Genomic DNA, 21,805 nt, shown 5'->3' on the forward strand with positions numbered 1-21,805 from the left:
TGAGCAGGCGCAGTAAGCTGGCTCGTGATCTTCCGTGCTGCACCTTCCCGTACCTCGTGAAGTTTTCGCGCTCGGTTACCTCTCCAACCTCAGTCTTTCTTCAGATTAGGGATTTTCAAGCATGGATGAAGAATATGACTGTATCGTTCTCGGTACAGGACTCAAGGTTAGTGCTTAAACATCTCGAAAGTGAGGAAATTTACTTCTTGATGTGGCCCTTTAAGCCGTGGATCCAGTTTCACACCCATTTCCTTTCCCAGCAATCTCTGTGATATTCGCTGTAAGAATGAGATTGGGCCGGTAAGGATTTATTAGGAGAAGTTACCTTAAAATTGTCGGTACTAAGGCAAATTAGGACTTTCCTTCCAGTATTGTATATCCTAAACGTCGTTGGGGATACATTGAATTCAACAAATCCTCGATAGGACATGAAATTCAAGCCCTACACCTTTGAAACGATGAAGCAAAAGTGTGGATGATTTTTTACCTTGATCTCAGTTTTGCAATAATTTTTTGCAGTTTTATTTACATAATAACCTTATTACCACGTTTTCAAATTTTTTGTGTATATTATTATTTTCGAAAATCAGTATAGCGTCAACACTTACGCTATAGCACAGCTGCTTTTGCATTTCCTCTTTTCTTTTCAGCCATTGTTGTGTAAACATTATCTGCAGTACATCTATGTCTCTTAAAAACTGAACCATTAAACAATAATTTTGGACTTGTTTACCTTTGATCACCTCTGAAACTTTGTGGAGGTCATGAAAGAACTGTGATAATCCAATTTGCAGAGGACTGAAGTGATTCAGTAGTTTAATTCAAGATGGTAATTTGTTACACTCAAATCAGTTATCTCTGGTGATGTCTTTAACCCTTCCTTAAAAAAGTGAGATTATCTTATCTTAAGCAATTTCCTTTTAAACATCTTGATGATACTTTAGTGACCATTTTTTTTCTAAGAAAGACGTTCTCCAGAGCACCCCCACTTGCTGCCTCCTCCCAGTATTGAGTGTTATTATGGTTGGTCTGATCACTGATCATTTCAGACACTCACTATCAATCCTTGAACTTCCATGATGAGTGACCTGAACAGAATTTCAGCAGACATTATCAATATTATATCAAAAAGACAAGTGATGAGAATTACTAAAAACATCAACTAGTGGATTTTTAATTGATCCAATACCAAGTTCTCTGATGAAACACCATAAGAATTGTGTGACAGGTAGTAGGGAGAATTACTGTGAAGATCTTGGGAGTGTAAGGTTAACAAATTGAAGTTACCAATTGCAATATTCTTGATTGTATTTTCTGTAATTCAAATTGCCAACAACATCATCATCATCATTATTATTAGTGTTGTGTTTATTATTATTATTTCTTGGAATAGTGTTAAATTTTGAATACTTTAAATTTTACAAACCCCTTTGATAACATTGTGTACTAATGAAATTCAATTTGTATTTAATAGGAGTGCATATTAAGTGGATTTTTGTCAGTGAATAAAAAAAAGATTCTTCACATGGACAGGAATCAATATTATGGTGGGGAAAGTGCTTCAATCACACCACTGGAAAAGGTATAATGCTTTTAATCCTTAAACTTGGTTCTACCTATATTCATTGTGTTTAGTGTCTTCTCTTGGTTCAAGTTTCCTTTGTTGTTAGAATGGTAATTTACAATACAGGTTTGAGGTAAATTTAGGATACAAAGAAAAATTACACTTGGATGTCTCTTAACCCTTTCACTCCCACAAGTGACCAAGACAGAATTTCTCCTTACAATATCAAGCAGGTAGGTGATGAGAATAGAGAAGAATATTAATTATGGGATTATTAGTTGATCCAATGCCAAATTCTCTGAACTAACATCGTAAGAATTGTATGGCAGATAGTAAGGGGAATTACTAATTAGATCTTAGGAGTGAAAGGGTTAAAAGGGACCCCTGTATCCATTTATGACTGTTCAACTGTATTAACTCTTTACACCCTAACATCAGTATAGATATTCTCCATACTGTTCTCTACACATTTCCTAAGGTGCTGACAAAGAGAATTTCTGCAACGATCAACAGCTTCTTTAGCTGCTGATCATTTCCTTTTTTTCTCATAACCTTACTGCATGATTCAGGGGTAATATTACGAGTAAAGAAAAATTTAATGCTAGTCACTCCTAGGGGTGAAAGGGTTAAATAACAGTCTCTTGTTCTTTTTTTAGTTCTATGAACTGTTTGGAAAGACACCTAAACAACTAGGATCATCAAAAGATTGGAATATTGACCTCATTCCCAAGTTCTTGATGGCACAAGGTATGTACTTGTGTAACCTATGTGAAGATGATAAGATGGACTAAATGAGTACTTATCATGCAGTGCTCAAAGCAAGAATTTTCCTTACCATATTTATTTGATTAAATGCCACAGTGTTCATTAAATTTTTTGGGATTCAAGTGCAGCATTTATGTTAGTGTGGCATTTATACAAGGGCGGTGTTTATTTGAAATCCAATTTATTCCTTGCAAACAATAGCATGGTAACTGACCACTTTCATTTTAAAAACTGCAAACATGTTTTAGTGTTTGTCTTAAAAGTAATTTTTTATATGGTTCTAAATTTCAGAATTTGCATGTTAATACTACTGCAATTCATACTGAGTAGAAAGATCTTGTGTCGGATATGTTTTCTCGACATCAGAACTGGTACATTCAAAAGGATTTGTGTCTGGTTCACTCAAAATTTTTAACTGCAATCAAGGCAATGATTGTTGTGTGCTTTTTGAGTCTATTATGGGAATAAACACCACATGATGATGTGGCGTTTATTCAAAGGCAGCAGTTATTAATATTTCTGCTCTAAAATGCAGCATTTATTTGAGGAAGGCATTAATCAACTAAATATGGTATGTCCCATTCTGGCCTTTGGACAAATACACTGTAAATGGATCAATGTCATTGTCTAAGCAACAACCCACCTACCCCTTCCCTTACCCAAAAACAGTCAACTGATAACAAGTTAAGGGTTACTGTTGGGTTAGGGGAGGGGAAGGTTCACAGTTGCCCAGATACTGACATTTATCCAAGTAAATTATACAATGGTTACCAAGTAAATTATACAATGGTTTTTAATTGTAACATTTTTGGTTGTGTGTCATGAAAAAATAAATAGTGAAATTGATGAAAAAAAATATGTAGATGAGTAAATGAAAGAATTTAACAGGAGAGAAATAGGAGAGAAATAAACTGTTGACCACACCTCATGTCTTTAAATTGAGCAAAGTGGTTGCACAACTAATCAAATCATACTTAGATGTGAACAGGACATCTCAAGGCTCCATGCTCTAACAATCAAGGCAAAGGAGGTAAATTTTTAAGAAGCAGGGCATGGTCAATATTTTGGACTTACAAACACTTGGTACTGTACCACTTGGGTGTACTGCAACATAGTCATAAGTGCTTGTATTTCATGGAAATTATACAATTTTCCAGTGGGTGTTGTTACACGTGTACAGTAAGAAATTACATTGTAAGCCCATACCTATGGTTTACTCATGAAGTCTTAGCTTGTGTTTGCCAAACACAGCTCACCAGTCTAGTGAAGTGGCTTCAAGTTTTTTTGTCAATATGCTTTTCCTTTCATAAGGCCTTTCAAAACGGTCACAATGAAGTACTGCAACATTTAGTGTTAACAAGTCACGTTGGTAGGTATAGCAGTCTTCTCACCCACAAGTCTTTTTGCTAATGACCTGTTCACTAACATGTTAGGTTGAATTCTGTTCTTAGGTGACCTGGTTAAATATCTGATTGAAAGTGGAGTTACCCGCTACCTTGAATTCAAACAAGTAGAAGGAAGCTATGTGTATAAGGATAAAAAGCTTTTCAAAGTACCAGCAGATGAAAAAGAGGCCCTTGCAACCAGTCTCATGGGAATGTTTGAGAAAAGAAGATTTCACAAATTTCTTGTGTTTGCCAACAACTTTGAACCAGATGATAGCAAAACATGGCAAGGTATGGTAAATGTTTTTCCTTTTTTTAATTTTATTTAATTGTTACCTGCTCCACCAAGCCCTACATTGAAGAAATGTAAAATGGTTTCCATGTTTACATAGCCTGATGTAAACACTTGGGAGGTTGGGAGAACACGAGATAAGCTTAGGAAACCACGATGCGAAGCAGAGTGGTTTCCAGCTTATCGAGTTACATCAGGCTATGTAAACACGGAAACCATTTTACATTTCTTTTATAAAATAACTAATGAAAGAGGAATGAAAACCGTGTTTACATACACTCATGTAAAATGGTTTTATGGCCAATCAGAGCGCGCATACTATTTGAATTATTTTATACAATAAAACATTACATACAATGCCAGCAGTACTTGCAATACTTAAAATACTAATGTTAGTTGCCATAATGACTTTGCTAAGAGCATGATAATTTATTAACAATGTACAGTTAGCATTTGGAAAAAAAATTTACTTCACTTACACTTTTAACCCTTTAACTCCCAAGATGTGATTGTTAATCCTCCCATCTAGCTGCTAAACATTTCCCTGTAACTTAGTTATGAGAATTTGGTGTTAGATCAAGACAACAACCTGTACCTGATAAGTTTGAGAATTCTCATTATCTCTTTGCTGGATAATGTAAGGATATTATAGGGAGAAGTTATAAGTTAATCACTCTTGGGAGCTAAAGGGTTAAATTTACAATACGTCCTGTGTTATTTATATGTGAGTGCAAGGAGAAGTTAATCGAGAGAGTGCCAACAACAACAACAACGACGAAAAAAATAAATAAATAAATGAAATTAAAAATACATAGGCAGGAGGTTGAGAGGTTACCACACCTTTCCAAAGTATGTTGAACATACTTTTGGCAACCATACTCATGGTACTGTAGAAGAGATGCAGTGGCTTAGTGGTCAACTGCACTGGAGTCTGAGTCAAGAGGTCTAAGGTTGAGACCTGGCCAAGCCAAAATGTCGTGTTCTTGGGCAGAACACTTCACTCTCACAATGCTTCTCTCCACCCATGAGTTTAAATGGGTCGCAAAAAATAGTCAGGGAAGCCTGATGAAATGCTGGGGGTGGAGGTGGGGGGGGGGGGTAACCTTGGGGTGGGAGGAGTGTACTTCATGCTACTTGGAAACTGAGATAAGCTCTCTACCTGTGTTGCTTTTCCCACCTTACAAGAAATGCTCATACATGTACATGTAAGGTAAAGCAGTTGGATAATAAATAACTTATTAGTCATTTAAGTGTGTAGTATTGCCGATTAGTTTTACTCTTTGTGTGTATATAATACGGCACAACTTGTAAGGATGCTTAGTGATACTTATACCTTTAAAATTTACCCTTTCCTTAAATGCCTTTGTCAAAAAAGTAGAATTTTGTTCTAAGTCTTTTGTTTTGTTTTGTCAGTTGAATACCTTAAGAATGTCTGTTCCCTAGGTAAATTGACTGTCTCTTTTCCGTAGAGTTTGATCCAGAAAAGACCAAAATGAAGGATGTGTTTGCAAAATTTGGTGTGGATGCAAACACTCAGAGCTTCACAGGACATGCTCTCGCTCTTCATCTCAATGATAAGTACGTGTTGAATATGTGATGGTAACATGAGTATTTTACTTGGAAAAGCCCTGCTATCTGCACTATTATTACTTGCTTGAACTGCAGCGTTTTATTCAATCACATGTATATGTTAATCCCTTAACCCTTCACTCCCAAGATCTCACCAGTAATTCTCCTAATTGTTTTCTATACAATCCCTATGATGTTAGTTTGGAGAAATCTGTAATGGATCAATAGTTAACTCCTTCTGCAAGCTCTGTCTGGTATCAGAATGAGAATTTTCAATGAAATTATCTTTTGTCATGCATTCAGTTCCCCTGATTTTCAAGGGATTATTATGGCAACAAATGTCACTAACCTAGTTTTTCCTTCCAGTTATTTGGAAGAACCTTGCAAGGAGACTTTAATGAAGATCAAGTTGTACAGGTTAGTATACGTGCATTTGTTTCTTAATGGTTATGTTCACTGAGATATAATTTTCAAACTTCAAGTCTGCCTTACAGAGGAAATGATAGCTGGCCAGCCATCACAAAGTCAAAATTTTCTTGCAAGCCATGCAAGGAGAATGGCTGAGCTGTTCCACTTTGAAATACAGGCTGTGTAGCTGTTGTGAATTAATTTAGGTGTTGAACTTTCCTTGTACTTACCTCACTAAAATATAAAGATAAAAAATAGAAAAAATTTGTAGAGCACTTTTCCTTTACATTAAGATCAATTTTTCCCTTCTCTTTCAAATTTCAGTTACTCATTAGCACAGTATGGAAAGTCACCATATCTTTATCCCTTATATGGCTTGGGAGAACTTCCACAGGGTTTTGCCCGCCTGAGTGCAATATATGGTGGAACATACATGCTGGATAAGCCTATAGAGGACATCAAGTACGATGAGAATGGTAGAGTTTGTGGTGTCACTTCACAGGGAGAAACTGCCAAGACAAAGATGGTGATCGGTGACCCCTCTTATTTCCCTGACAAAGTGAAAAAGGACGGCCAGGTGAGTCAGTTGTGAACTCTTTGAGAACCTTTTTGTTGCAACTCCAGTCTAAATGCTTTGTAGTGGTTACCTATCAAGTATAGCCATAGCAACAGAGGAAAGCAACAATCTCCTCAAAAGCCAAATAGTTGTTAACCCCTGGCTCCCAGATGTGATTAACATGTCATTTCTCCCTAAACTATCTATATAGTGTACAGCAAACAGGTAACGAATTCTCAAACTTATCAGGTAGAAGTTGTCAAATCTCTGGCACTCAAGATTTAAGGAAACCTGGCCTCTTAAACTCCAAACAATTAAAATTCTGAAAAATAATAAGTCAAATAGCACTGACACCAGACCAGGGTTGGCAGTTATGGGTTTAACAATCAAATCTTGGGAGTTAAAGGGTTAACTCCCAAACAGACCAAAAGTTTGATCAGCAACCTTTGAAATCTAGCAAAACATGTAGCTTTGTTTTTTCTTTCATATGACATTGTACACAGGTTGTTCGTTGCATATGCTTCATGGATCATCCTGTTCCCAAGATCAAAGATTCTGCCTCTTGCCAAATCATCATTCCTCAAAATCAAGTGAGCAGGAAATCAGGTATGGAGAAATGCAATCATGTATGACAAGGTTTGGTTTAAAAACCAAAATTTCAAGACTGCCATAAATTGAAAGGCTAATAACTAATGAGAAGGTTCCCCTTGAATTTGTGATAAGGTTTAAAAGGCTTACATTCCACAGTTTTCTCAAGTTTGGTCTTCAATCTTCCTGAAAAGGACTTGTAGGGGTGAGTGCAGGCTCATTTCCCAAACAGCAGCAGGAATTGAGCTTAGAGACTGCCTGGATTTTTGGTGTGTGACTTGTGTTTCATTAGACAAACATGATGCAAAACCAGCTAGGACAAAATAAATTATGATCATAAATGAATCAAAACTAAAACAAAATTCAAGAAAGTGATTGGTTATCACCAGCCCAAGTTGAGCGCATATAGGACATTGTAGGTGTCATGATTGTAATTGGACAGTGTAATGGGACAGTGTAAACATCATGCCTGTGTAATTGGATGGTACATATTGTGTACATGTTCTTGTCACAACAGGACTTCTTCTTGTCAAACTGTCTGTAATTTATACTCATGATTAACAAATTGGACTTCCCCTTCCCAGTTGTGCAGTGTTCTAAATTGCTTGTATGATTACAGACCAAATTGAACTCCACTCAGTCCCATTACCATTACTTATTATTATCTATTACTATTTTTTCATTGTTGATTTTTTTTCTTCCTTTAGATATCTATATTTGTGTTGTATCATATGCACACAATGTGGCAGCCAAAAATTACTACATAGCTATTGTCAGCACAACAGTGGAAACAGCCGATCCAGAGGCAGAGCTGAAACCTGCTCTTGATCTGCTGGGACATGTTATAGAGAAGTAGGTTGAGTAGCACAGTGGTCAAATGTTGGTCATCAATTTTGGCCAGCCAAGCACCAATTTTTGTGCAAAAATTCAAAAGAATACTTAAGGAACAACTGCTGTGGTGCCAAATATGCAAAACAAAAAATCAAAAACAAAAAAAGGAAAAAGACATTTATATGTTCATGTTAATATTTAAAAGGAAGCAAAAGTAGGGAAAAGGAAAACTGGAGTCCTTCATGTGCAAATTTAATTTAATTGCTAGTTTCCTGTGGATTTATCATTTTATTTTAAGCTTTACTAAAAATGCTGTATGGTTTTCAGACACCACCACTTACTTGCTCATGAGGTTGATTATAGGGCAGTTTGTTTTATTAAAAGACACCCTGAAACAGGCCTGTAGCATCTACAAAGTTTGCACATGCATAGAAATTTGACTGCTGTGTAATGTTAAGTTTATCTACACTGGGACTAAAATTAAAAAAAAAAATGATTGAAATCCAGCTTACCTTATGGGACTACAACTTTAGATTGATATGTTGCCACTTACCTGAAAGTGCAGTATGTAAATTGCTCGGCTAGAAAAGCTGTCTGGTATGGAAAAACCTCTTTTTTTAAGCCATGCTTGCATAATCCCTAAGAAGCATAAAGAGGACAAAACTTGTATCAAATTTATTATTACAGTCTGTCTCTCCTGTTAAGAAATGTACTTTTGAGTACCACTGGTTTCTTACTTTGATATACAATTCAACTGAGAATTTTACAGCCATGTACACATTATTTGCATGTGCTAATGTCAGTGTGAAAGGATTTCTGTATATTGTAGAGTAATCAAGTCTTCTCTGCTGTTAATTCCAAACACAGTAGATTTTGATCAATTTCAGTATAAAATATTTCCAGTGACTTAAAAAAGTTTAAAATTTTATTTGTAGTTAAATATACTTACATGTTTGGAAAGACTCTACAATTCTGGTGTGTTCTTTGCACCATGATTTTGATAACAACCAGCATGTCTTCTCTTATCCTACAGATTTGTGAAAGTCAGTGATATTTTAGTTCCCACTGATGATGGCAGTAAATCTGGGGTATGTAAACCTTTCTGAATGTATCTTTCTTGATAGCAACCTTGCTTTCCTGATAACATTGCGCAAGGTGGACCCAGCTCAATGTAACGCTCTGATGAAGGGCAAACACTCAAAACGTCAGCTTTGAAACTCTTTACAGGAGCCACTTTACATTATTAACCCTTTAACTCCTAGATCAAATGTGTAATTCTCCTTACTATCAACCATAAAATTCTTTTAATGTTGATTCAGAGAATTTAGTATTGGATCAACTAATTATCCCCTAATTGATATTTTCTTTATTCTCATCACTTATCTGGTTGATATTGTATGGATATTGTAAGGAGAAATTCTGTCTTGATCACTCATGGGAGTTAATAGGTTAACTCAGTTGATAAAACCAAATTATTTTCCAACCTAACCCCTTCTTATATTAAGTTATTTCTCTGAATAAGGTTTTCTGTTAAGACTGGGCCATGTTCCCCACAAATGATTAGTATCATTTCATTTGTTTCTTACTCAGCATACACTTTAACGCTTCAACTCTCAGATCAAATTTGTAATTCTCCTTACTATCAACCATACAATTCTTTTAATTTAGTTCCGAGAAATTAGTATTGGATCAACTAATTATCTCCCAATTGATATTTTTCTTTATTCTCATTACTTATCTGGTTGACATCGTACTGATTTTGTAAGAAAGAATCTTTTTTTTGATCACTCATGGGAGTTGAAGGGGGTAAGGGAATGTTACCTGGCAAGAGTGTTTTTCCCCAATTCATGTGAGAATTTGCTGAAGAAAAACATGGTTAAGGTCTTTTTTAGCTAGTAAGCATGTTAACAGAAAACAAGGTGGTAGAAATTCAAGATGAATATATAACTTGCTTGGATTCAGCATGATTGTTAACTAATTATGTGTCTATGTCTCTCAGCTTCCCTGAAATGATTGACCTTCTGTTAAATGAATTTTGTCCTGGTTACTTTAAGGTTTTTATCACAACCACCTATGATGCCACAACACACTTTCAAACAACTTGCAAGGAGATTGTGGATATCTTCAAACGCTGCACAGGGGAAGATCTTGACCTTTCAAGTGTGCGGGAAGATCTGGAAGCTGCTCAAAGAGAATAGAGTATTTGGAAGCTTGCTGTGAAGTAAAGAGAATTATGAAATATTTGGACCTGATGAAACCCAATCAAAATATCAACCTATGATATCTCATTGTAGTTTGTATTCATTGTAAAAATACCCTTCATAGCTTGCTAGTGAAAGCCAAGCTTGGTAGACCTTTTCACCCTAAACATTCACACATTCTCCTTACTGGCTGCCATATACTTTCTTTCTTGTTGGTTTGAGAAGTTGGCGCCAGAGCAAGTCATCATCATCTAATTGATAGTCTTGTTTAACTCCCATCAGTCAGTTACATAACAGTATTGTGACACTGTAAGGAGAATTTGTATACTGATTGCTTCTGTGAGTGGAAAGGTTTACAACTGATGGAGTTCTTAAAATCGTCATTCCTTGTTTATATGATTCATGTGATTTTTTACCCTTAAGCTTTGCTGGCAACCTCTTAGTCAAAACTCATTTTTGTAACAACTTTCACCCTGTAGATTGCCATGGGTATACACTTTTAGCACTGTTCTTTGCAATCAGTGTATATCTGGAAGGAATGAAAGTTAAAAAGACCAGCCTTCCTTCATTGACCTTCCAGTTTCTGTTTTGCCATTGTTTAGAGAAGGAACGCATGGGAATGGAACAGTACGTTTACGATTTCCTCTCACTCCTGAATTGTTCTCTGATCATTTTCATTAATTTTTTTGCTAATCTGTGAGACTTTTGTGCAAATAAATGGGTTTTATATGATCCATCTTGTGAGGATCAACTGGAGGAACACGTGGGATTTTCTTAGATTTTCCCCCCTCCCTCCCAGAAGCAATGTCTATGGTTAAGGCTGATGCTTTGGGGCCTTTAGAAATGCGTCATAGATAGATAGGAGATCAAGATCAGCCTGTGCCTTTCAGTATGTGCTAGTTTTGTCTGTCTCAGTGACACTATGGCTGAATAGTACACTTTTTAGAATGCTCAAAACAAGATGAACCTGAGTTTTGACATCATAGATATTTGCTGTTGACCCTTTAACTCCCAAAATCTGATTGTCAATTCGTCTTTCTAGCTGCTAGACACATCCTTGTAAATTAGTTATGAGAACTTGGAGCTAGATCGAGATAAGTACAGCTTCTACCTGATAAGTTTGAATATTCTCATTACCTGTCAGCTGAATAATGTATTGATATTATAGGGAGAAGTTTCATGTCAATCACTTCTGGGATTTAAAGGGTTAACAAATTCTTTCAATGTATGCATGAGCTGTTAAGAAATATATGAAGAACATGAAATAGAATTTGTATCAGGGTAGGAGGTGCTCAGACAGTGTAGAACTCGCTTGGCTTTTTCATGTTTCAGAAAACGGTTCAGGAGGTTTAAGAAAGTCATGGAACTATCCAGCTCCCGTAAAATATAACTTTGTGAAATGGTTTTTCTTCAGCCCTAAACATTTTGAGACTGGTTCATATAAACCATATGCATTTTCCATGAATGCCCAGTCTTGAAATATCCATTGATTTATAAAGATTAGAGAGAGAAATAGAGAGTCCGTTTGTGCTAATAAATTTAAAATTTGTAGCTTGAATTGAATTGTTGTGTGGAACATTAAAGAAAATTGTACTTGTTAAAGACACTATGCTTTAGAATGTTTAGACGACTGTCGAAAACAACCGAAGATGTTTCAGAAACCCAGTATTGTCATTTCAAACGCAATCAGAGAATTAGTAACATCCTGAATGCGAAAACACTGTGAAGAGCTGATAACTTATTCGTTTGGTTTCTCTTTTCATTACAGAGTAGGAAAACGAGGTGATGAACTAGCGTTTTATACCCATTCAGACGTTCACTGAGAGTTTTTCCACTCCAGCGTGCGAGTGGCAGTTCAGTTTCTTAGTCCTTTCCAGTTAAGTCGGCCTCGTTCTCATTTCCCGCGCTAACAACCAATGGCGGGAAAAGAGGTGGCAGCCGCGTTATGAGTAAGCTTCGCGGGACTAGGCCACTTACGGCGAAACCAAGGCGAAAATTAACGAGGAAAGGCATTACTCTACGCGCAGCCAGAGTAGCTGTACAACTATGGCGCTCACAGGAGTGAAAAAGGCCAGTACCAATTGTAAGTTGTCTTTCTCAAGAGTTAAGTTTGGAGTGCACGGGCCTTGCATGCTTACGCAAACGGCAGGCAGCGTGAGGAGGCCCTGGCCTTTTTCTCGACAGTTACCTCTCTTTGTGATTAGACACGTCCTATTTTTCTGTTAGATTTATTTAAAGATTAGCAGAAAAGTAACAGAAGTAAGAGCTAATTTTGCGGTTTTCCCTTTAATGCATCGAATTGCTTAAAGTATATATAATATCTCGCAATAAGCCTGCGGCAAACTGCTTGGCTACCTGGTAGTATTTTCAAATCAACAGTGAAGTTTGTTCTGAAATTTACGACTTACCCAAGTCTCGCCAAAACGCGGTTGAATAGGGAACTTTGAGAAATCAATGATAGCTTTAATTCTCCTACAAAATTTAACAGCGAAATACTTCGGTTTTTATTACAAATCTTGGAAAGTACTGAGTAAGCGCGGATGTTAACAAGATTTCCGAATTTCAATCTAATGAGAGCCAACAGATCGCTTCATGAAATCTTTTTTAAGAATTTTAATAATAACCCTAAATATTCAGATTATAATGAGACGAAAATCTGGATATTTCTAAAATACTGTCATCTCTAACTTTTATGATATACGACGTCCGTGTTTAATGTCATCGGGTAGATAAAAGTGACATTTTGTGCTGTGAAAAGTAAAGCCATCTGGCATGTTTGATAAGGTGATGTGAGAAGGAGGGAATTGTTCTCTCGAAAATTCTTTCAATGAAATGACGCCAGTCCCAAAAAATTCGGAAACAATGAAGCTGTGTTAGATTATTGTAGAGGTGTCGATCTTAAAAAAGCTTTGAAATGACTACATTCCAGAGTTGTTTTTGTTGTTGGTACTTTTCTTTTCAGTAAATACCCACTAATTTGCCAGAAGCAGTGCGGTTCAGATTGGCTTTGGCGGGCATACGTTTTGTCTTTTATATGTAAGAGAAATGAGATTTAAACACCTAGAGGTATCTACTTCACCGTACTTTCCTCCAGTTGTGTCATAATATAGTCCAAACTAAACATGTTTCCCAATTTTTCTTTTCCATAATGTTCAGTGTATCAGTATAAATTAATCTATTTCTTTAAGACTGGGGCGTCGTTCATCTTTACAGATGGCTGGGAAAACATATCGGCTACAAATAACCTTAAACTTAAAAGCTTAAATCATATATGCTGTAATCTTGCACGTTTAAGCCTGAGCTTCTTTCACATCTCGCGTTTCGGGAAAAATAAGACTAATTCCAAGACAGAGTCACGCTTTTGAGCGTAAATGATATTCGTCTCTTCAGGCTTATTATTGAATATGAGATTCAAATATATGTTAAATTTTCTGACAACATTTTAACTTCTAAGAACTTTTGGTCCACCAACAGACTAAGACCACAAATGATAAAATTGTTGGCTAAAATGACATAACCTGGACCACCCTGGACTGAAGAATAAACAAATTTAGATACAAGCAATTCTGTCGGCAATATCCAACAGCATCAGTAATTTTTAGCAACAGTTATTTCATAACCTTCACAGTTACAACGAACTTCACAGTTACGCAACTTTCATGATACTACGATTTGTTTCCCTGCCGCATAATCGTTTTTGATAGATTAGCCTACCCCACCTTAGAGATTAAAATCAATCTTGTTCGGCTCTTCTCTACACTAAAGAAACCGGCCCAGTTCGTGTGACAAACTACAACCTAAAACGGATTTAAAAACTGTTCAATCTGCCTGACATAGATCATCGTCTCAGTTACGTAAGTTTTGTTTGGTCTAATGTGTGGAAAGATTACCTACCCTTCATAAAAAATTAGCCTATGGCGCAAGAAATAATTAGTGAGAGTAACCTCTTCTGAAGTTTCCTAATTCTTGAACACTCATTGGCACTATACTTAGGTTCCAACGGCAGTTATAAAGGTATTAAGGGTCTAAACGTCTAAGCAAATAGGAATTTAACCAAAACTCCAGGTTTTTAACACGATAAATGATAGCACAAGCTGTTAATCACTAAACAGAAAACCAATATAAGTTTGTTTGACATACGATTGATGGATAAATAGAAGTAAGAGAGGACTCTCTTGATAAAAGATGTACACGAAATCGGTTCAAATAACTGACAATTATTTACGATGGATACCAATTAAACAAAGATATCCATTACCATCTTTCAAGGCCAGTTGTTTATTTAGGGCGTTCAAAATCTTATTAATGTACAGCTATATAATTACAATGCTTTTAAGATTTCACATTTGAGTTGTGAATTTTTTTAAAAAACTCCGGTCTTAGTTTTGCTGACAAATATTTTTCTTTGAAGTTGGAAGCAAATTGTAAAGGCTACAAACTGGCGTTAAAAAAACGTACATAATAGTCTCTTAGTTATTCTGTAAATCGAAGAGGAATGCTTTTTCAGCCAATCACGAATGAACTAAGAACTAAGTAGATTTTCCACCGTTGGAAGCAGGTTACATGCTCTCTCGCGTTTATTGCCAGCAATATTGTTTGGTTGTCATGTGCTTTACAATGGAATGGAAATCTATCTGTTTACCACCCCATTTCCCGGTTTTAAACCAATGCAACACCTTCTAAACCCAACTCCATATATATGGTGCGACTACGTTTTTGATCAGCATACAACTCTCAGTTTACGTTTACATATATAGTGGGCCACAATTATTGCAGAGGTGGGGATAGTTAACAAATTCAAGAATTTGTTTTGATGAATCAGAGTCTTCGATAAAAATTCAACCGTGATGGAATGTCCATTTTGAGGGATCTGCAAATGGTTTATAACAAAACAGTGCTTAGATCAATATCAAACGGTATCGTAACAAAGTATTTTCTGTAAAGCTTAGTCAAACCATTAATTCATTAGATACGATCAAGACAGATTATGGTGAGACGAAACTAACATGACGCAAATCACATTTCTAGCATATAATTCAACTTTTGCAATATTGATTTTTTTTCTTATTTAAATTGTTTAAATTCATCTAAAACTCTACGGTTTTGTTTTAGTGGAATTGTAATAAATACAATAAAAAAGGTACTTGTATAAACCAACTAACTGCAATTCGTTCCTCAGAGGAAAAAAATTAAATTATATAATCATTTCTCCTAACCTTAAGAGGAATTACTCATTTAGGAATTTCGTGTGTTGAGTAGATGAACTTTACGCTATCGAGCAAACTACCAGACAGAGAGCACAAAAAGGTTTTCCTGATCGATTGTCCAAAAAAGTAAACCGTAATAAAAGAGCTTCTTACGAACAGTGGCCAGGGCTCCAATTCAAAGCACCTTAATACAATATCTATTTACAACAGGGTTATTTTGCATATAATAAATTTTCTCAATGAATCAAACCTCTCTGATATTTTTGTTAATTCTACTGCTTGGGTAAATTTTTGCTAAGTTACCCATAACATGCAGAATATTACATAAAACTAAATGCTCTTTGTATACATCATACAAGCTTCCTCTGCTGAGCTGCGGGCTTAAGCTTAAGATCGCCAAGGTAAAGAGTTGATAAGCGAACTGGTAAGTGCTGTTAGCGGGGTGCCAATGACAGGCCATAATTAGCCTAATTAACATTGTATCTAACAGTCATATTCAATAAAAATCAAATAATTTAGAATACAAAAGTCTGATGCCGAGAAATTGATCACAGCACTCTCAAGAAGTCCCGTTGGGAATTCTGAGAATTATGCAGTTTTACGAGGTTTCACCTCTTGGAAACCTTGCAGTCTTTGCTGATTCTGATATTTTGATACTGCCAAGTATGTAATTACACTTGAAGTCGACATAGAATAAACCACATTGCTGTGAACTGAAGCGGCACGTAGAGTCGTTTCTAGCCTCTACACACGATATCCACTGACTTCGCCTTGGTCAAGATCACAGGTGCCATAATGAAAGGATTAGCTTTTGGAAGTTTTACCTAGATACCGGAGGTAATGTCATACCAACTTGTGTAAATTTTATGAAGGATTCTTGCATACCAATGCATACCTGAGCTACTGTGAGCAGTGATGCCCGGAAACAGCCAATCTGCAAACCTCAATGGGGCGAAACTCCAATGAGCTAATTCATGACTGGAAATCACGGCATAACACGAGCAGAGGACGTTATCAACTACGATGTTTCCAGTTTCCGTGAGTGGTGCGTATGCCCCCTTCGCTGTGCTCCGTTTGACTCCATTCACGCGTCCAGCTGTGAATTTCTCCAAACCAGCACCGTTTCGAATATAAACAAAGTCTCCGACTCTTAAGTCCCGTGCAAAACGCACCGACTCCAGCGGCGAATGTTTGTTTAGCTGATAGATCAAATGCGATTCCGTAATTGTCACTTCAGCCGCAGGGTTTCTCGTCTGGATGGATATATATTCACCAGAAGTGTTGGGTTTGATGTCTAGAAATGTCACCACTCTGCTATAAACTATGTGACCACTTGTATCCATGGCCGCAACTTTGTCTCCAATTCTAAGCTCCTTCATAGTCTTTGTACGTCCTCCTTCGAGGTGAACAGAAGCTGTTTCAGGAAAGCAGTTGTAACTCAGCCTTTCTTGTTCAGCATCTTCTTTTAAAAAAGAGAGCATTAAATCAGTTAATCAGAATGACGTAATTCATTTTTCAAATTCTCTTTCAAATAACTTTGAAACAAATAACCGCTTGCCTTTGAATAACACTTTTCAAGTTTCAAAGCCTAACCATACTTTATTGATATTTGTATTTTGGCACTTAACTTACTTCTTGTATACCATAACGAATAAGACAGGTATTTGGCCTCAAATGAATAAATGCCACGTCCATAAAAAACTAAGATCAGCAACAAACCTATCTGGGAAGGGAAGCAATAGGCCTACAGGATCTGAGTTAAACCGAAAAAAGCTCATACAGCTATGCCAGTATCGTATGTATACTTTACCTACCAGTTTTAACAGATGCGTGAATGTAGCCTCTAGTTGCATAATAAACCCAATCAAATCCAGCCTCATTGGCCATCCTTCCTAACTGTGGGTATTTATTCTTATCAAGGTCCTCCGTAGCTATGTCGACAGCTCGTCCTTCATGGTGTAGAGAGTGCTTACCATGGTGCCTTTTTCTGCCGCTATCTACATCGTAAGCATCGATAACTCGGAGTCTTACTCCCCATTTTGTTTTCACGGCAGATGCTAAAATGGCGAGTTTGTCTTGGCAATTCTAAGTAACAGTAAACAACAAGCAAAGCGTGTTAAGGGTATAAGCTATCATAGCTAAATTGACATCTATGCATGACTTATAGCATGAACATGCATGTCGTCGACGCTATACAAGGACACCGCAAATATTTTCCCCAGGAGCTCTTTAGATTCTAAGATAACGGCACTGAAGCCAGCCCGTGCGCTTTCTTGCAGTCCCCAACCATTATTTTGATGAGTCAATTATGTTCTTATTGCAGTGTCCTTGGTTGATAATCGAATTATCGCTTGCAATTGTTTATTATGCTCTTTATTAAAAATAAGCTGTAATTCTACCGACATGCACTGCCCAGAAAAAGCTTTGATTATCTGAAATGCTCCACTAAGCAGGTAAGCTCTAATAGGACAGGAAATACCGTTCTTTGAAAAAACACATGAATAGCAAAGCAATAACCACTACTTAACAAAACAAAGCTTAACATCAGCACTTCAGAACTCTCGGTTAGGAAACTTGATTCGTGAACTCAATCCACGCATCATCGGTAGTCTTATGTCTGGGAGTTTAGTAAAATTTTATTTGAAAAGCTTTGAGAAATGATAATTTTTCTAGTACAATTTCCCTTTAAAATCGAATAAAACCTTGATGAACCTTTGATGGACAAATACATTACGATTAACTCGGATTTCATAAGATGGCGAGCAGAATTGTTCCAAATACCTTGTGACGTAACCCTTAAATTTTGGACTTCTAACCCGTGCAAAATTTGCGACCAATAACACATCATCGACACTTTCGGATCGACGCAATAAAGATGATTACTTTCGACCGGTTGATGCTAACTATCGTTAGCATTTAGCATTTGACAGTTAGAATTGCATGAGAATAGCATCCTGAATATGGCGAATTTGTCCATGTATGGCCGTAAATGAAGCAAGTAATCCATGTATGGGTACTGAAACCATAACGTTTGATTGATTTCACTTCAGGATTTAGTCCTATAATTTTCAAATAATCCAAAATTGCAATAGCGGTTACCTTGGTCATTCTTCTATCATCTTCATTTTTTTCGTCGTTTTTGAAAACGATATCTGGGTTAAAATTTTCCTCCAATTCACTTCTCTTTACTCGACCAACATATTCTCCACTGGCTTGTATTGAGGTCTCCTCCACATCAGGGATTCTTTGTCGAAACTTCATCGGAGTCCTGGAACGAGTATTTCTTCCGGTTGGCCCAGGACCACAGGCCAGAAGGTTTCCACAAAGAAACGAAATAATCGCCAAAGTAAAATATACTTGTGGGACAGTAGGCACTTTCGGCCATAGACAAACACGCGGGTACAAGTGGGATCTCATCTCTCTTTCGAGAAGCTTTAACTAAGGCACGAGAATGTTCTCAGGAGGAACGGTGTCGCTGATCACTCTAATTAAGAAAATAAAGAAATATGCAGTTTTCATAACCTTGGATTCATCAATGTACTAGAAGGAAAGAGGGAATGCTATGTAAGCAACGAAAACCACGTAGCGCTGTATGACAACATCAATTGACTTTGCGTTATAAGCGTTAAAGAAGACAATACAAAACAATAAAACAACTACTTAGACGGAGCGAGAACTCCAAGCTATTTCAAAAGCTGCCGATCTGTTGGCGACAAGCCTGGATTCGTAAGGTAAGATCAGCATCAATAGTTCCTCATTGATGAGGGACAAAGCATTTGACTCACATCAGACTCACCAAAAGATCTGAACAAACTTCTCTGCATCGTAGCAAATATCAGGTCGTCTTCGTAACTTGATCGAATATCGAAACCCTCAGGCTTGTCTCTGGCATTTTTGGACCCCTGGTGGTAAGGTTTTCGCTGGATAAAATCGGCAACCACAAGTGCACCTTATGAAGGGAATAAAACACACAAAACTCAGCGATTTGTGACCAATCAATGTTGCACTCTGGGGCGTCATTAGAAAACAATAGCAACTATGAGCAGGAACAAAGCTGTACTGCTTTATAACCACCAGTCTTGCTAATTTGTCGGCGAATGTCAACGAGTAGTAGTTTTACTAAAAGGTTTTCATGTTTAATTAGTGGCAACGAACATTCGTGACTTGAGAAAAGACAATTACAGAACTCTCGATGGTCAATCACTTGCCCTATTAATCTCATCGAACTTCGAAGTGAAACGGTCGTGAACCTTCGACACTTCTAACACACCTCGGCACACTTCGGCTGGATAAGAGTGACTCAAGTATTAGTTTTCTCGCGCTTTGGATGAATATAATCAAATTAACAGCAATTAGAAAATCCAGTCATAACTGTCCTTGTACTTGAGATTTGGGCGACAACAAAGATTTTACTAGAGACTAATTTCAACATTTCAGCTCTAATCCGCCGAACGGGAACGACCACATATGATAAGGTTTATCCGCTTGGAGATCTTAGATAAATTTTTCGACCGATCTGATAACTCACAGGTATGTATGTTTTGAAACTTAAATAAAAAGTCTTAAATACTTTATATCAAAAAGCTTAAAACTTAAACTGCTGTAAGCGCACTAAATCTTCAGCTTTCTTGCGTAAGTTGAATATTTCACTTGGATTTTGTCAAAAAGCCAGTTTAAATATAATAGTATTAACAGAATTAAAATTAAAAAAACCCTAAAACAAACAAAAGCGATTGAAGAGAATAGAAAAAGATAAAAGTAAAACACAAAACAATGAACTTTGGGAGAACGAATCGCTTTGATGAACCACGCCAGAGGACAGCTTGGTTTGGGTTCTAGCTAGCTCAAATCATTTAAAGTCAATATATCAAAAGTTATTTTTAAACGACCCTAGATTCCTTTCCCTTGTTATCATTTGTGCTGGCGCAGCGTCTAGTCATCTATGCTTCCTATTGCTTTTAAATTATCTGGGTTATAAAAACTACGACAGATAAAAATAGCATTTAGTTCGAAAACAGCGGCTTGATTAAAATCACAGTCTACCCCCTCTTTGTCTCTCTCTTTTCAGTAAAACGCTGGACTGTTTTGCTTTTCGGAGAAAGTTTTCAATTTTCAGGTCTAATTTCATGTAAACTACGGACGAAAACTCCCTGTATCAAATATGGAGCTTGATAAAATTCACCTTGATTATATGATTAGCGGATAACTTTCTTTACAATTTTAAAAACAGAAGCAATACTTCGGTTGTATTAGAATCCCTTTATGTAAATATTAAAGTGTTTTTTCGAAACAAATATTTTCATTTTTCCCAGCCAAACTTAACTTTCTGTCAAAACGATCTTCGTCTGCCATTTTTGCAAAAGAGGGGAACTGGCAAGGGCCAATCCGAACTGAAATAAACAGTCCTAATACCTGAAATTCCAAGTCGTGGTCAAATCCGCAAATATCTCGTAAGTCCGCCCGTCATTCAGTTGTAAATCCACCCAATTTGTTTAAATACATTTAGGGGTTGAAGGACCGGAAGAAATAAACGAAAGTATTGCAAATAATTTTTAGATTTCGGTATCAAGTTCACGAAAAGTTACTTCGCAGTTGATGTTTTCCGTTTCAAATTTTTCTAAAATATAGATGAAAACTCCTTATATCGGATATAGAGCTAGAGAAAATCTACTTTGACCATATAGCCAGTCGGTAACTTTTTTTTAAAAAAATTGAAAAACAACAACAGCATTTCGCTAACATTAGCATTCCAAGTGTGAATGTGTTTTTTGACATACATTTTTTCTGGCAGCTTAACTTTCTGTAGAGGTAAGGGGCAGACCCAACCTGAACTGAAAAAGTTCGGTTTAATTCCCGAAATTCCGAATCTTCATCAAATCCACGGTTATCTTGTAACTCCGCCCGTCCTTCAGATGTAAATCCATTAAATTTTTCTAAATACATTCACGAGGTGAAGGACCGGAAGTAATAAGTTGAAAAGATTACAAATAACTTTAGGATTTCGGTATTAATTCATGGAATAGTTACTTCGGCAATGATGATTTCCGGAATCAACAGTGTCTTGTTTATTTCGAATTGGCTCTAGCCAGCTCTGCATATGTCCTGAACGGAAAACATCAACAATTTAAACTTGTAATTTGACTGGTTTAGTGTCAACGTAAAAGCTAAATGACACTGACGCATAGACAACTGTAAGTTTGCGGGGATTAACAGTGCACTTCAGAGAACTAGAAAAATGACTGGAATTTAACTCTGAACGTTCGATTTCAACAAAGCAATTTGGTTCTTAGACGATGTTGTATAACGGTATTTGAAAACGTTTTTTCTAGTGGATACTGAAACAATATATACTTCCGGATTCGAAAAGTAATATGAATTCTTTTTTTAGGTGACATAGAGCTTTGTTCTGATAACTTTTCAACTTACTTCCTTTTTTTTC

At 36.6% G+C, this 21,805-nt stretch overlaps 2 protein-coding genes across 15 annotated transcripts in view; one reads left to right on the forward strand and one right to left on the reverse strand.

The window, feature by feature from the left end:
* Positions 1-14: 14 nt before the first annotated feature.
* LOC131781474 (rab GDP dissociation inhibitor alpha-like) lies at positions 15-11,717 on the forward strand. The gene is made up of 11 exons (XM_059098135.2): positions 15-166; positions 1,475-1,582; positions 2,221-2,311; positions 3,781-4,005; positions 5,476-5,584; positions 5,942-5,992; positions 6,308-6,560; positions 7,043-7,145; positions 7,835-7,979; positions 8,992-9,046; positions 10,013-11,717. The coding sequence occupies exons 1-11, from the start codon at positions 122-124 to the stop codon at positions 10,154-10,156; spliced, it is 1,329 nt and encodes a 442-aa protein (XP_058954118.1). The 5' UTR covers positions 15-121; the 3' UTR covers positions 10,157-11,717.
* A 2,560-nt stretch (positions 11,718-14,277) lies between these two features.
* LOC131781553 (sonic hedgehog protein-like) overlaps positions 14,278-21,805 on the reverse strand; it is a 33,436-nt gene continuing 25,908 nt past the window's right edge. For 9 of the 14 annotated variants that reach the window (XM_066173895.1, XM_059098228.2, XM_059098223.2 and 6 more), the window contains exons 2-5: positions 19,163-19,315; positions 18,466-18,850; positions 17,181-17,451; positions 14,278-16,828 (exon numbers count right to left, since the gene is read on the reverse strand). In XM_066173895.1, the coding sequence (XP_066029992.1) occupies positions 16,191-16,828; positions 17,181-17,451; positions 18,466-18,783 (1,227 nt within the window). In that variant the 5' untranslated portion in view covers positions 18,784-18,850; positions 19,163-19,315 and the 3' untranslated portion in view covers positions 14,278-16,190. Of the gene's footprint in view, positions 16,829-17,180; positions 17,452-18,465; positions 18,851-19,162; positions 19,316-19,636; positions 19,722-21,805 lie in introns of those variants that run through there. The other 5 variants (XM_059098230.2, XM_066173896.1, XM_066173899.1 and 2 more) reach the window with 5 other exon arrangements.

The sequence above is a fragment of the Pocillopora verrucosa genome, chromosome 11, assembly GCF_036669915.1.
Source record: "Pocillopora verrucosa isolate sample1 chromosome 11, ASM3666991v2, whole genome shotgun sequence".
NCBI classification, from domain to species: domain Eukaryota; kingdom Metazoa; phylum Cnidaria; class Anthozoa; order Scleractinia; family Pocilloporidae; genus Pocillopora; species Pocillopora verrucosa.

Coding starts and splice junctions, on each gene's coding strand:
- LOC131781474 (XM_059098135.2), top strand. CDS start 122: ATGGATGAAGAATATGACTGTATCGTTCTCGGTACAGGACTCAAG. Junction 167..1,474: donor TTCTCGGTACAGGACTCAAG/GTTAGTGCTTAA, acceptor TGTATTTAATAG/GAGTGCATATTAAGTGGATT. Junction 6,561..7,042: donor AAGTGAAAAAGGACGGCCAG/GTGAGTCAGTTG, acceptor CATTGTACACAG/GTTGTTCGTTGCATATGCTT.